General features: G+C 40.6%; 1 protein-coding gene across 1 annotated transcript in view; it reads right to left on the bottom strand.

The window, feature by feature from the left end:
• LOC104962557 (neuroblastoma-amplified sequence-like) overlaps window positions 1-15268 on the bottom strand; it is a 76312-nt gene that overhangs the window by 33611 nt on the left and 27433 nt on the right. The window contains exons 14-21 of the mRNA XM_010791010.1: window positions 12555-12740; window positions 9909-10082; window positions 8762-8895; window positions 5106-5168; window positions 2233-2355; window positions 2040-2142; window positions 1522-1599; window positions 1236-1388 (exon numbers count right to left, since the gene is read on the bottom strand). Coding sequence (XP_010789312.1) covers window positions 1236-1388; window positions 1522-1599; window positions 2040-2142; window positions 2233-2355; window positions 5106-5168; window positions 8762-8895; window positions 9909-10082; window positions 12555-12740 — 1014 coding nt within the window. The remainder of the gene's footprint in view (window positions 1-1235; window positions 1389-1521; window positions 1600-2039; window positions 2143-2232; window positions 2356-5105; window positions 5169-8761; window positions 8896-9908; window positions 10083-12554; window positions 12741-15268) is intronic.

Genomic DNA, 15268 nt, shown 5'->3' with positions numbered 1-15268 from the left:
ACACACACACACACACACACACACACACACACACACACACACACACACACACACACACACACACAGTGGGAGTGGTACAATGGATGATGTTGTCCAAGCCTGTGGAGGGGGGCCTCGGCATTAGTTACTATAAATGAATGACGACCCAATTACTGTCCCACTTCCCCACTAGGAACAGACGGTAGGGTTAGAAACCCACCGGCCCCCCTCTGAGATCTGAGACTAGCAACTGACACACATGTACTCCAATACAAATACTTGTATTAAACTTAATGCAACATGGAATAGGAGATTAAATGTAAGCAGCCACCATTATTACTTCCTGGTCAGTCATGCCAGCATAAAAACATGAATCCACACAAAGAAATAAATGATGTTTCTCAACAAGAAGCAAGGTCAACATCTCAGACAGCATTCCAACACTTCTGCAAGACTACATTTGTACAAGGTTGATGGAAAATTCCATACAAAGTTCACAGAAATTGTGAAGGTTAAACGTTTGTCTTTGCCGACACACTGGGGGTTTGACAAATAAACAACAAGTATTTCACCTCACATAATTCTTTTAGACGGGGCCAAACATTGCGTGAACAGTTCCCAAGCGTCGAATAGTTTCAAGCCAGCCCGTCCTTCAGAACTAAGTCATGTTTTCAACAATTGATTCCTTTTGAAAAACAAATATTTTAGGGAAATCCTCCGAGTTAGTTTGAATTCATTCTTTAAAACCGTGATACAGAGCTTTTATTTCGAAAAGGTAATAACGAAAAGGCAAATCTGGAGTGCAAGGTTGAAAGGAGCATAGCAGGGTTTTACTTTGTGTTTGCACCATGGAGTCTCTGCATTTAAAAAAAAATAAAAATACAAGTTGTAATAATACTATAATAATACAAATATCACTGATAAGTACGTTTTCAAATGGCGTCCGTTCCGCACAACATGATTGGTTGATGGCTTTGTTTGCCGTGCAAAACCTCAGAAAAACAACCATGTTGCTTTAATGCTGCATAAAATGCATGTTCTGTCTGTAAATAATATAGACAGAAACAACAATCTATTGACGTTTAAATGAATCACATAACGGACCACGCCTAAAAAAGGCTTCTATAACAAAGCTACATGGAAAATATGTCTCTTAATTGAAGTCATCTCCTATAAGAAGTGAGAATTGTGAAAAATGACCTTTGGAAAAATAAATTGGTCTCTAAAAGTAGATACATATGAAATGTTTCTTCTTACCTGGCCAGGCCCATGCAGGGGTCAGTCAGCGTGGTGGATGAGTTGAAGTACTCTCTGGCAGCAGCCAATACTAATTCCAAGCTGTTGTCGTAGCCCACCTTCAGTAAACCTTTCCCCCGGAAAGACAAGCTGACAGGAACATCCTGGCTGACCTGGAAACATGAATATAACATTTAGAGATCAATGGGACTGCAGCATTAGAATTCATTCTTAACAGTTTAATATCTGGAGATCCCAATGGGCAGTGTGAATGTAAAATGGAGTGGGGAGTCATGTTTAATATACCTTGGAGCAGTGCATGAGCTGCCCGGCCAGGCGTACGTTCTCCACGCGGCTGGAACACAGCAGGGACTCAACAAAGACCTGCAGCAGCCAGGGAGGAGAGGGATATTATAAAAAGGAGAGATGGCGTTCAACTGAGAACTAAATATAGTGATTCAGGATGTGGAACACACAGCTCCATTTGAGAATTGTGAAGCAAAGTGTCCTTCAGGGGGGACAGGTGCGCTCAGAAACTTTAAATTACACCCTTTACCTTTTTTATTCAACAATTATCTTGCTATGGTTCCTTTTCTTTCAATTGGTGTATTCTACACCTACGGTGCTATTATGTGATTATATACTTGACCCCCTTTGGTCTCTAATAAAATAATCTGATGAAGCCTGTGTACTCAAAGGTAGTTATTTAACATCTCTGACTACAAGGGAAGACGACGGCGTTCGGGACTTTTTTTCTGCTTTATAATCAACACATTTGATCACAAATCTGATAATACTGTGTCAAATATGTTTGCTGATTTTACCTGGTGACACGTCTCTGGTTTCAGACAGGTGTAGACATTCTTCTGCATGTCCAGCAGGTCCCGCAATAGAGCTGTCCACACCGTCTCACTCACTGGAGGGTTTCTGCACACACATATACACACATTAATGTTAAGTATGTTGAAGGGATGCTGGCATATATTTCTGTTTGTAAGTGTCTTTCTACGTTCATACTTGCGGCCAGTGTGGCGACACAGTTTGACCATCAGTTGGTGTGCCTCCTCTTCACTGGTCTGACTGTTCTTCACATATGAAATGGGCTTTTGCAGACCGTGTTTCTCCAGAATCTCCACCACACTGTTAAGCAAGTAGCACACAATATATAACTCTCTATTGTCATAAAGCAGATAAGTCATATAATAGCAAGAATCAAGCAATCCAACACATATCATGACACAGGGGAAACCATTTGATAGATTCCGATAATGACAATCCTTTGTGCCTGTAGCCATCAGGAGGCACAATCAAGGGCTCACCATGTCACCCATTAAAAGTAACCTGTAATGTACATACATAACATCTGCATGGGTGGTACAAAGGACTATGAACTGCACTCACTCGCACATTTACATGTAAATATATGTAATAATCCGAACCCAAATATGTATATACAGCTCCGGATACAAATAAGAGACCACTGTAGCATTATCAGTTCCTCTGGTTTTACTATTTATAGGTATGTGTTTGAGTAAAATTATAGTTTTTTTTATTGTATTCAATAAACTAATGACGAAATGTATCTGTGTTGCAATTCAACACACACTGGAATGGCTGTCATACAGGAAAAAACAATTTGGAGCTGTATGTTCATTGTTGTGCCATCCAGTTACTACATCATTTTATTTTTAAATGTTTGTATTCTTTTTTATTTGTACCTTGTGTGAATCTTTACTGTCCTGTTTTTCACTCTCACTCTGTTGCTGCTTTAACTCCTGAATTTCCCCATGGGGATAAATAAAGGTCCACCCTATCTTAGTGTAAGCAAGGGGACATAAAGCGCTTATACAACCTCATTTTAAGTAAACCGTCATAGAATAAAGAAGAAAATGACCTGTGCATTTAAACTTTTGATTTTTAAATGCACATTTTAACTTTTGCGCCATTATGCTACTTCCTGTTCTAGTTTAAGCTGCTACGTCGAGGTTGAAGAGTCCAATTGCTGAGGATTACAACAGTGCTAAATAGTGGTCAGGCGTCTAAACACAACATAAAATGAACAATCTTCTGCACAATGTTTTGCATCTAAACTGTTAATTAAAAATGTATACAGTGTTTTTCAACATACTGTAGATGCAGTATCAAATACATAATATGCAGATACTCAAATTTAGTTTTTCTTTCTTTATAGATAATTTTGTATTGCATCTACCATTATAAGTACAACTAATGTGAAAGAAATAGAAAAATATGCTCCAAAGGGCAGAGGATTTGACTAGGGTGCCCCTAAATATTGTAAGCCTAAATATAATAATATGAAATAATCTTCCAAAGTAAGAAAAGAAAAACAGCAAAAGAAAAACGGACAAACGCAGTATCAAATCACATTCATCAACTTGTTTTACAGTAAGGCAGAGGACAGGATGATTGGCAGTGATAGGTGTCACAGGAGAAAAAGGAACAGGGGTAAAAATATATATATTCAAAAACAACTCCCTAACAAGTTCAAGGTAAAGCTCAAATGAGAAAGACAGAAGATGTGTTCGCTCTAAGCTGTTCATTATTTTGGCAGCAGATAGTGGTTTGCAAGCCACGGTGCAACGCTGAAGAGCCCCATGATAAACTACACGACGCACCTCTTTGTAAGCGTGTGTTTGTCTTGGAGCATGTGAGTGCTGGCAGTCACATATGACCCAGGGAGGGAGTGCATGTGTGTGTGTGTGTGTGTGTTGACGTGAAATTAGCATTGCCCCCCCCAGTCTCAGCAGGGTCGTACTGCTACAGATGTTCGCTCTCTGCCGAAACTCATTAGCATAGTAAACAGGTGAGTGTGTACGTGTGTGTGAATGTGAGCAAAAGGTAGAGGCAGACAACAAGCCTTGATATTACCAACGTGTGTGTGTGTGTGTGTGTGTGTGTGTGTGTGTGTGTGTGTGTGTGTGTGTGTGTTCACTGTACATATTAATGTGCAAGCAAGTGGTAGTGGCAGCCGCTGAAAACAGCTTATATTCCGGAGGCTCTCGGGGAGCAGACACTTCGCATTAATGCCTGATTCATCTGGGGTAGAGTGTGTGTGTGTGTGTGTGTGTGTGTGTGTGTGTGTGTGTGTGTGTGTGTGTGTGTGTGTGTGTGTGTGTGTGTGTGACTCACAATGCTTCAGCACGAAATATACATGAACATACTTTCCAGTGTCCCCAGGCTGTGTTTGCGCATGGTGGTGTGTGCCTGCTTGTAAATATGTCTGGATATTTGTCTGCAAAGGCCAACACAGGCTTTCCTGTTGATGCTTCCTCCTCCTCCTCCTCCTCATCCTCATCATCTACATTCCCTTCAGGCTCCCAACCACCCCCTGCCTTCATCCTTATCCTCCTTCCTTCCTCCTCATCACTTCACTGTGTTTGGAAGTTCATCCTGAGGGGAGGGGTGGAGGAGAAAGAGAGAGACACGTACTGTGATTCTAACCTGTAACGGAGAAAATGCCTGAGGCTGTTTGAATACCATGAGACGGACAGAGGTCCTTTGATATTGTGCGTGTGTGTGTGTGTGTGTTGGGGTGTGTGTGTGTTTAGATGTCACGTCCATGTCTCCTCTCCTTCATAGGCCCATGAAGGGGGAGGGAGGTAATAAACATTGCTACAAACTTAAGTGAACATTTCCCAAGCAATGCAGCACTAATCACCCAAGTGATGGGCTTCTCATCGCCACTTTAAATGCCTTGCTAACGGGCACAGGAGTGATGTACGGACGAAGAACCGGAGGTAGGAATTAAAAAAGACAGAAATTATGCAAATAAAAAATGTTAGAGAAATTGAAGTAAACAGTGAGTCTCTATATCTCAGTCTGAACATGATTAGAAAAAGGCTTTAAAGTGGGGCTGAAATACGACCTACCTGAGATGCTTCTCAAGTTTGTCCACCTGATCGTGGAGGGATGCGGTGATGGCCGTGTCTTGTCTGTATGAGGATAAGACAACAGCAAAAAAAGTATTTTGTGTTAATGTCATTAAAAAGCACTAAAAAGTAGAGCAAAATAGAGAAAATGTGTGCATAGTGTGAATGTGCATGTCTCCTTGGGTCATACAGTGTGTGTGTGGGTGTGACTGTGGCCTGCCACTGTGAAGTTGTGCTAAAAATAAAACCCCACGAAGCTTTGCTCTGAGGCAAAGGATTCTGGGTCAGGCTGGCCTGAACCCCACTAGAGTCCTGACCCTGATGAGACAACCTTGTGTGTGTGCATCAGTGAGCGAGTGAGTGTTTTTTCTTTTACATTATCTCTCTGTTTTCACACACATATCTTGACCTCTCAATGTGTTTCTCTTCTTCACGTCTCTGCTGCTTCACCTCCTGTTCTTCCTCTTTTTCTTCCTCATTACATTCCTCTCCCTCACTCACCACCTAATCCCATGCCCATTTCCGCATTTCCCTCCCTCGTTGGGGTGAATGCACATCACATTCCTCTGACAGACCTAATTAAGCTGTCTCAAAAATGAAAAAAAACAGAAATCAGAAAATTGGTTTGGAACTTCTAAGTCATGGTTTCTGTCCTAGCTTGCAAATATGTAATAGTCTATGCTGTGATGGCAATTTTGGAGATTAGCAAGTCAGAGAAATCCTGGGAGAAATTTGAAGCTGAAGGCATTGAATTTACAGTAGAGCCTTGCAGCAATGCTAATCCAAGCACTGCAGAAAGAGAGTCTGTCTGGCAAAGTGAAATGCTTAGAATGAAATGTGCTGATACAGAAAGAAACGTATGAGTATTATATACACTGAAATGTACAGTAAGACCCTATGTTGGGCAGTTAATAAGCTCAATTGCTAAACTGCACTAATAAATGAGAACACTTATTGATAGCACTAATTATTTTCATTTTTGTGCTTGTTAGGGGAGGGATGTGTTGAACTGTGACTTACAGGATGTATCTGAGACTGCAAATGATACTGATACTAAATGTGTTGATTGAGAAACATGGTCTTCAAACATATTACAGTACCAGGAACTTTGTATACGATACTTTGATATAGCAATTATACATTTTTATTGCGACTATTTATTTAGTTGAAAGCAGTTCTGATGAACATTGTTGACAGCAAGATATTCTGATTACTTATTTCTGGAAGGACAACATGCTTCTGTGACTGCTCAATTGTTTATAGCTGTGCCACAGACACATTTTATTCACCTACTGTATGAGGGGTGGCAGCAACAATCTTTATTTCTCAACCTGAACAAATAAAACAGCATATACAACAAACACCAGTGAGAAGCATTAACTGACTATTAGCTCACCTCACTAGCTACTAATAGCTAAGCTAAGTTCAGAAGTAATAGCAGAACTAAACATAGGGCTTTTGTTCATTTAACAGCCTTAGTCCCCGATACAAAGACAACCAATAGCAATGTTTTTAATATTATAGTTATTGCTGTAAAAATGGGTTTGAGTTGATAAGTTACTATCCTCTTCAGTGTTAGCTAGCTTGCTAGCGATGGAATCACCAACTATTAGATCAGGGGTGTCAAACTCAAGGCCCGGAGGCCAAATACGGCCCGCGACTTCATTTAATGCGGCCCCTCAAGAGCTTGCAAAGAATATAATATGTTTATTATACGGTTACATGCCGATTTACAGAAGCACGTTGCCCATAAACTACATATCCCACAATGCATCTCAAATTTGACTTTTTTCTCAGAATTTGACTTTTTCTCAGAACAAGTTTTTTTCTCAGAATTTGACTTATTTTCTTCAAAATATTCATTTTTTCTTAGAATTTGCCTTTTTCTCAGAATTAGATTTTTTTTTAAATCATTTTGTAACATTCTCAGTGAAGAGACTTGCAATGATTTGCCCTAGACTTCTGCTTTCAGACGTAGTTAATTATGAAGTCATTACTCTATCCGATAATAATCCAATGCAGAGGCAATAATGTCATATAATACATTATTTTATATATATTAAATATTTATATATGTATTTTGATATATAGTCTTAAAGTTACAACCGGCCCTTTGAGTGCAACCATAATGCTGATGTGGCCCGCGAAGAAATTGAGTTTGACACCCCTGTATTAGATCCTAGATACTGAATGTTGACCAATAGCTAACAGATCTAAAAACTAAAGAAAAGGTAATTCTCCATCAAAGTTATGTGAAGAGGGGAAAGCTTTTTTTTGTTACATTGGCTGTTTAATTCATGTTTTTGAATTTAAATCTCCTTTATGATTGTTTTGTAGTTGAAATGGGCTAAATAAAAAAGTAATCTGCTTTAATTTGCCTTGGTTAATGTGCTCCCAGGCCATGCCATAATATCTTGTTTTATATCCGCTGCTGCTGTGGTGGAAGCACATAACATGACAGCACAGGCCAGCGCAGACCACCGCAGCCCAGTGAGCAACATGAGCAAAAGAAAGGGTAAAATGCCATTGTTTCAAAGTATGGTTGCTTCAGCCGGCTGTCATGAAAAAAAACTAAGCACTCCTTAGTATAGTAATTAAATTGTCCAATTAAGGTGCACAGAGGAAGGATAATTCATTTTATAACAAGTCACTCTAATTCATTTTAAGTAAGTAGTTATTTTCTCTGCTTCACTCTTGCTTCTTCTTCTCTATGTTTTACTACTGCATCACTCCCTCTCCCTCGAATGCACTGCCTTTCCACACAGCCTCATGGGAGACTTAAAGGACGAGCCCTCTTGCCATATGAAATAAAATGTGCTACAGAAGAAGTGGGAGAGAGAGAGAGAGAGGCCGTGACAGCAATATACTGTAGCTGGGCTAACTGATGGCTCCTTGGAGTCAGAGTTAAGCATGAGAGAGAGAGGAGGAGGAAAAGAAAATGTGCAAAGGAGGGAAGGCAGAAACAGAGGTGGTAGTTAGTTTTATTGATGGGTCCTAGGAGAGAGGCGGAAAGGTGGGAGGGGTAGCAACAATGTGTGTATGTGGCAATGGTGGACAGCGCTCTTTATATTATAGTTGACATTTAATACATCTGTTTGAGAGGGGTGGGCAATATGGCCAGATTCTTAAGTCACAATAAAGTAATTGTTCTGTAAATTAAATGAATAAATGGTTTAAAATAACCAAACAGTACAAAATCAGATTGAATTATTTGCTTATTTAGTTGCATCACACGAGACAACACTTGAGTCAAGAAACTCAAAACAGTAAAACTACAATTATTTCGAAAAGCATTAACATATCTGAGAGCAATAATAAGTGTTACAGGTTTTAGGGATAACAGGTGCAAATAAATACCAGCATAACTTCCTTCAATATAAAGCAATATGCAATAACTACCGAGAGGAAACAAACACTCTCTGCAGGTTTTGATCATCTTTCTTTTAAAATCGGGATTTTGAATCATCACTCTCCTCCTCCATGTCTGCCCAAAGATGTTTGCCTTGCGAGGCAGCTGGATATGAGAGATTGCTGCGTGTGTGTGTGTGTGTGTGTGTGTGTGTGTGTGTGTGTGTGTGTGTGTGTGTGTGTGTGTGTGTGTGTGTGTGTGTGTGTGTGTGTGTGTGTGTGTGTGTGTGTGTGTGTGTGTGTCTGACCCATAGCCCCTCTGTGGCAGACACTCCAGGATGTCGTAACAGAGGCTGAGTTGGTCGTCTCTCTCACTGCTGTAGATGCTCTCCAGAGCGACCGCCATCAGCTGGTCTGGGTCCCCGATGATCTTCTGCTGGCACTGAGGTCAAAGAGAGGAGAGGAGAGGACAAGTAGGGAGAGGAGAGGATAGGAGGGGAGAGGAGAGGAGAGGAAAATAAATGAGAAGAGGAGAGGAGAGGACAAGTAGGGAGAGGAGAGGAGAAGGGAGGAAAATAAATGAGAAGAGGAGAGGAGAGAAGAGGACAAGTAGGGAGAGGAGAGGAGAAGGGAGGAAAATAAATGAGAAGATGAGAGGAGAGGATAGGGAGAGAGGAGAGGAGAGGAGAGGAGAGAAGAGGATAGGAGAGGAAAATAAATGAGAAGAGGATAGGAGAGGAGAGGGGATGAGAGGAGAGGAGAGGAAAATAAATGAGAAGAGGATAGGAGAGGAGAGGGGATGAGAGGAGAGGAGAGGGAAATAAATGAGAAGAGGAGAGGAGAGGAGATGAGATGAGAGGAGAGGATAGGAGAGAGGAGAGGAGAGGATAGGAAAATAAATGAGAAGAGGATAGGAGAGGAGATGAGATGAGAGGAGAGGAAAATAAATTAGAAGAGGAGAGGAGAGAAGAGGATAGGAAAATAAATGAGAAGAGGATAGGAGAGGAGAGGGGATGAGAGGAGAGGAGAATAAATGAGGAGAGGAGAGGAGAATAAATGAGAAGAGGATAGGAGAGGAGAGGAGAGAGGATGAGATGAGAGGAGAGGAAAATAAATGAGAAGAGGAGAGGAGAGGGGATGAGATGAGAGGAGAATAAATGAGAAGAGGATAGGAGAGGAGAGGAGAGAGGATGAGATGAGAGGAGAATAAATGAGAAGAGGGTAGGAGAGGAGAGGTTTTTGAGGCATGACTGAGTCTTTTTAACATCCAGATTCAAGCACTGTATCAATTTGACCATTTTTTTCTTTCGAGTGTGTGTGTGTGTGTGTGTGTGTGTGTGTGTGTGTGTGTGTGTGTGTGTGTGTGTGTGTGTGTGTGTGTGTGTGTGTGTGTGTGTGTGTGTGTGTGTGTGTGTGTGTGTGTGTGTGTGTGTGTGTGTGTGTGTGTATACTTACATCAGGTTTGGAGTGTTGGAAGACGATGAGAGGCAGCTTGAGGTCTTGCTGGGCCAGGCTGACCAGGAACTCTCTGAGCAGAGATTTAGCAGCGCCCTCTTTCTGCCCCTCACATCGGTGCAGGAACGGCACCATCCACTGGAAGCTGTCCTTTACGTACCGCTCCATGCTGGACTGGTGGAGGAAAGACAATTACTTTAAGTTTATGAATCCTACTAAAATTGATACAATCAGGTGCCCACACACCCCTAGGTCTAATAAAACACACTGTAAAACTTCTTTATCGTCTATTTTACTCTATAATGGGACCATCATTTACAAAATGAACAGGCTGTATTTAAGAAGACTTGAAAGTAGGGTTTGAGACCATAAACTATATGGGAAACTGTTTACTGAGGTAATAAATGAAGGAGAAGTAGTGTCATTTCCCCATAGTCTTCTATACAATCAGCCTTTTTTTCTGTGGACAAAGTTGGCACAAAAAAATATGTTTAAAAAATCTGCCATTGGATTCTCTGAGCTCTGGGTTTTCTTTTCCTAAATCCTTAGGGATTTTATTTCACATCTTTCCTCGGTATTATGACACTTTCCATCAAGGTCCACCAAATTCATACCACCACTGTACCATCCTTGAGAAACACAATTTCTTGAGTTTTGACAATTTTAAGTCTTTTAAAAGTATGTGCTTTATTTATAAATGTTTACATGGACTGCCCCCCCCCCCCCCCCTTAGGGGAATTCTTCCACAAAAAACACACTGGACGCTGCACTAGGTCAGAAACCAGAGGAGACTGTGAAGCCCACCGTAGACGGACTACTTTTGGACAAAATGTCCTTTCCATTAAAGGCAGCTCTTTGTGGAATAGCCCCCCAACTGAGATACGGGATTGTCCCACTCTCAATAGTTTTAAAAGGACAACTTAAAGAAAGGTTGAGAAACAAACGGACGTGTACCGTAATCACCGCTACAGTAAATGCACTTTAACACAGGGGTAATTTCTTTTTCACTTTATGAAGCTCTTTTTTTGCACTTTTTGTCATAGCTGCTACATTGTACTGCCTTGTGGTAAATGCTTGTATGCTGCTCATGCTCTTTCTGCATATCATGTATTCATTTTTGCCATGTATATAACTGTCATGTTCATAAATGTTGTATGTGACGGGACTACGGATGGAAATGAGCTCAAAGCTAAAATCCGGCTCATTTACATTTCAAAGCATTATTTTGTTTAAAATGTTCATTAATGTGCATTTTCCCGGTTCAAATAAACGATTAAATGAAATGAAATGAAGGTGAACAAAAAAGGTTGTTCGGAACAGATGTTACATTTTAGGGTTATTTTGACCGCAGCCCTGGAAGCTCAACTATACAGTTATTGGCTGCTCTGTATTTTTGAAATATTGGTGAAAATATGAAATTTAAATTCTTCTCATCCAGGGTCAGAGCTACCTTTGGCACTGCTTTATTATTATTCTCTTCTTTGTGCAAAATAATGTTTAGCAAATGTCAAGCGATTTAACTGCATTCCAATGTCAAAACGGGCCAAATGTCCCCTGAACAGTATGTAAGGGTTAAGACATCGAAACATGCCATGCATATTAACCTTGACTTGAAGTTATAATGGCTACGGTGTGTGGGTTCTGATTTGAGATGATGCATGTCTAAATCTTGCATGGCCTCGAACCCACCCACATTGCAACAGCTCTGATTCAGGGATACACAGATAAGAGAGCATCCACAGGAACATTTTGGATTGAAAGAGATATACAGATGCTAAATGCAAGCTTGCACCCCCAGACATGAACATTTTATTTTGCTGAACTGTGTCTCTGATAAAGAAAGACATGAGATGCAGGGATAGAGGAAGATTTTTCACACACACACACACACACACACACACACACACACACACACACACACACACACACACACACACACACACACACACACACACACACACACACACACACGGGAGAAGCAGTCAAACAGCATGTGTTAGTGCAGTCAACTACACAGTACGGAGGATCCTATTGGCTCTGGTCGTCACAGGCTAAAGCTGGCAGTTATTAGGTAGAATTTAGAGGACAGCTCACATGATGTAGTCCGAGGAGACTTGTAACTGTAGTACCTGGAACACACTTGCTTTTATAACTCTCTTTAGTCCATGTAGGATGATAAGTTTATACTATCAAATATCAGGGAATTCAGAAACTGATTTACAGTGAGATCTTAAATACATATTTGTATTGTATTCATTGCCTTTTCAAGGTCCAATAACCAATAGGAAAATGGAAAAAAAGCTTTCTAATTTTTACTGACAATGTAAACCACTACAAAAACTCAACTATAAAAAGCAGCATGTCGGTAAATGCACATTTAAATATTATAGTGGGAAGAAGGCTGCATTATAAAAACATCATAAATGTATAAATGTTTTCATTTCCTAATGGGTTTTGGTCAAAACTGTAAAAATATGTTTGCTTTAATGGCTTGGCTTTCAAGGCAACATGAGGACATCAGTGTGATAACAGCAATTTGATCAGACTTCCATCAACCACTTTATAGTTTTATGAATCTAATATCTCATTTCAAAACATATTATGGGAATAAAGCCTTTCAAGGGAAAAGTCAATTGGGCCACTTACATTTTTCATGAGCAGGCGGAGCTTGTCAATGTCACTTAGGTGCTGCAGATCTTTAAGTGTCAAACTCAATTCACACGATGTCTCGTACACGAGTGTTTCCATGGTCACCAAGTCATCGCACAGGATCTCTAGCCCCGGGATCTCCCGCTCCTTCGCCAGGCGCACCAGCGACAGGGCGCAGTCCACCTGATGGAGAGAGGGAAAATAAACAACAATACTTCTTTAGACAAGGAGAGCCTTGTAAGGTAGATTTTTGGAGACTTGCCAGCTGGTTATCTATTAACTATTGTACTGAGTTTTATGAGATTAAGACCTCAACAGCCATCCTAGTGGTTTTTTGAGGCCAAAATAGCAAATAGTTAAAAATGTATTGGTCAAAATGGGACTTTATGATGGCAATAGATGAAAAGTCAGGGGGGGGAAAGACATTTCACAAACCACGACTGTGAACACCAAAATCCTTCCAACGTTGTCAAGTCATGCTGAAGCACGCTGGTGAACATGAAATGTTTATTCTCTGTCTGTTTAAAATGTGGCATTGCAATCCATCCAATAGAGGTTGAACCTACTGCTGATTACTTTTGATTATTTGTATTACTTTGAAAGTAAACATACACTTTGTGAGCCATTTTTTAAGACTCTGAATGACAACTCTTTGACTTGTTTTTCGCTTTTCTCTGGCCGGCACTTTTAGGATAAATTAACCAAATGCAAAAAACAGACAGTTATCTTCAGAGAGGTTCTGCAAGATGATGCGATAATCATGTTGAAATTCGACATTTAACTGCAAGCCGTCTAATAAAACTAATTCCAGAGAGTGGAAAAAACAGATTGGACTCGGTGTACTCCAATCCAAAGTAGTACAGACACACTGAAGAAATCCTAACATTTATGAAACCCGTAATTATTCATCTCTGGTCTTGACCCTATAAGATCTATATATTCATTTGGTCAATAATTCAACCTACAAATATTCAACATTTATTATTCAACTGCGCTGCACATATATCATTTTGTATTATTGCGGTATTACCAATTACTTATAATAGTAATACAAATATGAGTATTTATATCATTACAAATATATATACACTACTGTCCTGTAATATACAGATATTTAAATATATATTGTTGCTATATTGTTTTCTTTTACTATGTTTATAAAACTATTTTTATTTTTATATAAAAATGGACCAACTGTTAAACAAATCCAATTTCCCCCTAGGGATAAATAAAGTATTCTTATTCTGATTTACTTGTATCTTTCCGCCATGTTGAATCCAGTTAACCCAGTCAAAGTAACTCGTGCAGCAGGTGAACATCGTTTTGAACAAGATGTCATTGAATAACCGTTGCTGAGTTCAATAACATCAGGACCAATCTGAAACTAAATAATACCAGTCAGTCATTACTGATATGCAATCATTAGTCTTGGGACCATAAAACAGTGGAAGATGTGGGCTTCCTGCTACTCTGATCCATAAAACTCCAGAAGAGCAACCAATCGATAACCGACCACCTATATGCTGGCAGCACGCCCGGCCAATCAATGCTCAGCCACCTGCGGATGCCAGCCAATCGATAGCAGATGCCGCTGGGCCCTGTAGTGATGATTGCTTTCTCTCCACCTTTTAGACAAGGAGGGCCCTTCGGCAGAGCTCTTAGCGTGTTGCTCGTGCACGAGGCACATTAGACGCACGCTCACGGGGTCTGCCACCTTGTCATTTGGCTGATCTCTCAACAACTTTGCTACTGAATAAATAAGTGTATGCCTCCGCGAGAGAGAAACCCAAATCACCTTGAGTCAGAGCCTGAGCAATTAGATACAACAAGAGAGAAGTCTATTGATCTAACTGTGAGTGAAGACCCTCCCCGTCCCCTACACCCTTCCCTCTTTGCTTCACTGCTCTCCAGAGATAGATTCCCCAGCTATCCACAGACAATTCAGATGCTAAAATCTCACACTTTTTAATTACAAGTTCGCCTCCGTGCCCTCCCCTCATCATTCTCTCCAGCGTGTAACACAACTCTATCTCTTTTCACCCCGGCACATTTCACAGGCTCTCCGGTCTAATTCTCAAACTCAATTTGAACTTTTCTTTGTCTCTCGGCCTTGTCCTATGTCGGCCAATTTCTTTCACACATCATTTCCACATTTTCTCCTCTTCTCGCTCTTCTCACCTCATGCAAAATCTCTCTAAAAGTCACCATGACTGGCCTCCATTTGAACTCCAAGTCTGGCCCTTTTCCCTTCTCTGTGTGCCTGCCTTCCCTCTCAGTCTGCTTTCCAAAAGCTAGCCTCTCATTTTGTTCATAATATCCTTTATTTCTGCCCTTCCATCTCCTTGTAACCTGTGATTTTGGTTGCCTACAGACAGCTCTTAACATGAGATTGCTTTCCTTTTTTACCTCAATAAATGTTAGTCCTGACCTTCCCTATTTTTGTGTTTGAATAACACTCCAACATAACAAGGGATGTCGCATTGGCCCAGCACTTATCCTCCTTTTTTCTTTGTGTTGATTGAGCTTCAAATTTCCTCTTTTTCAAACCCATCTCTCTCTCCGAGTCATTCTGTCAATCTTCCCATTCAGCGCCTCGCTTCATGCGGCTCTGTGACCGGCTTTAAACACTCCAGCTTCCTCTGATGTGCCTCCTTTTAATCAAAACCCATTTTCCTCCATTAAAACGCTCTCCCAAGCATAAACACGGCCTG

Source organism: Notothenia coriiceps, unplaced genomic scaffold (genome assembly GCF_000735185.1).
Source record: "Notothenia coriiceps isolate Sejong01 unplaced genomic scaffold, NC01 NC01_scaffold00034936, whole genome shotgun sequence".
Classification (NCBI taxonomy): Eukaryota; Metazoa; Chordata; class Actinopteri; order Perciformes; family Nototheniidae; genus Notothenia; species Notothenia coriiceps.
This window is presented reverse-complemented; position numbering and strand designations above follow the sequence as displayed.